This window comes from Miscanthus floridulus, chromosome 13 (assembly GCF_019320115.1).
Source record: "Miscanthus floridulus cultivar M001 chromosome 13, ASM1932011v1, whole genome shotgun sequence".
Classification (NCBI taxonomy): Eukaryota; Viridiplantae; Streptophyta; class Magnoliopsida; order Poales; family Poaceae; genus Miscanthus; species Miscanthus floridulus.
This window is the reverse complement of record NC_089592.1, coordinates 88,368,493-88,369,817: the sequence shown is the minus strand read 5'-3', so window position 1 is coordinate 88,369,817 and position 1,325 is coordinate 88,368,493. Positions and strand designations below refer to the sequence as shown.

Sequence of the window (1,325 nt, the reverse complement as noted above, 5' to 3'; positions counted from 1 at the left end):
CAGGGAAGCAGCAATGGCTTCTTCAGCCTTGCATTGATGGGGCGCCCAGAGCAAGCATAAAAATAAAATATAGCCTCTCCTACAACTCTACCGGACACACACAGACACTAGTATATTCGTCTTCATATTCATCCATCCTCTCTCATCTCCCTCCCTAGCCCCAAGCTCAGCCATTCTCTTCCGAGCTTCTCTCTCTGTTTCTTCAGGCTTCACGCTAGCTGCTCATTCCCACCACATTCCCACTGGCTCTCTGCTCTAGCTTTTCCCCATCCTGCTTTGGCTCTCTCTCTCGGCCTCTTGCATCGACCGGCGGCCATCTTCGCACTCCATCCCGCCGCCATGGAGTCCTCCTCCCACATCACCGGGGAGGACGACGGCGCCGGCGAGGGCTGCAACAGCTGCGAGTCCGGCTGGACAATGTACCTTGCCTCGCCCATGCATATGCATGGCCACGACGACGACGCTGGTGGCAGCGGCAAGAGCAGCGGCAGCCAAGGGAGCAGCGTCGACGACGGCTACGGCTACATGATCAGCCGCGGCAAGAAGCAGGGCTACCGAGATTACGCCGATGCCGACGACGACGACTCCCTCGCGTCCGATGCCTCCACCGGCCCAGCTAAAGTGAAGTCACCGTCGCCGTCGTCCCTGCCGGAACACCAACACGGCAAACAAGATGAAGACTACAACGATGATGATGGAGCACATCATGGCAATGAAGAGCAGGAGGAAGGTGGCGGCGCACGCACAAAGTTCGGCGCCAGCTCCCGCAAGAAAGCTGCTGCTGGCAATGGCAAGGTGGACAAAGGAGGAGGAGACGGCAACTCGTCAAGGCGAGGCCACAGCAAGAGAGGCGGCGGCTCTTCAAGGAGAAGCTTCTTCCTCTGGTAAAACAAACATCGACGACTGATAGAAATGTACTATTACTATTAGCTTCGTTTCATTCACTGTACCAGTAGCATGAATCCTCCTTTTCGCCATTGCTCGTCGAGCTCGAAACCTTGCTTGCTGTTAGAAGATGAAGAAGAAGCATCAAGCAAGCATGCATTCATTCTGAGGAGATAGATCAACCAATGGGAAGGCTATTTTTTGGCCCTTGTTTTTGCCTTCTCCATATGGCCATCTCCTCCTCCTCGTTGACCACCCAGTAGTAGGTTCGTTCGTTAGCCGTTGCCATGTAAAAAAAAATCTACTGTAAGTCTGTAACTTCTTGTCATTGTTGTTCTTCAGTGCCCTGTGCTTTTAATGTTGCTTGCAATCTCCTTCTGTGTATGTAGATATTAATGAACGCTGCTTTAACTCATAACCTATATACTGACCAGATGGAT

At 52.8% G+C, this 1,325-nt stretch overlaps 1 protein-coding gene across 1 annotated transcript; it reads left to right on the top strand.

The window, feature by feature from the left end:
- Window positions 1–339: 339 nt before the first annotated feature.
- Window positions 340–1,069, top strand: LOC136499116 (protein SOB FIVE-LIKE 4-like). Its single transcript, XM_066494814.1, has one exon. It carries the CDS (start codon window positions 340–342, stop codon window positions 886–888), a length of 549 nt encoding a protein of 182 aa, XP_066350911.1. The 3' UTR covers window positions 889–1,069.
- Window positions 1,070–1,325: the final 256 nt, after the last annotated feature.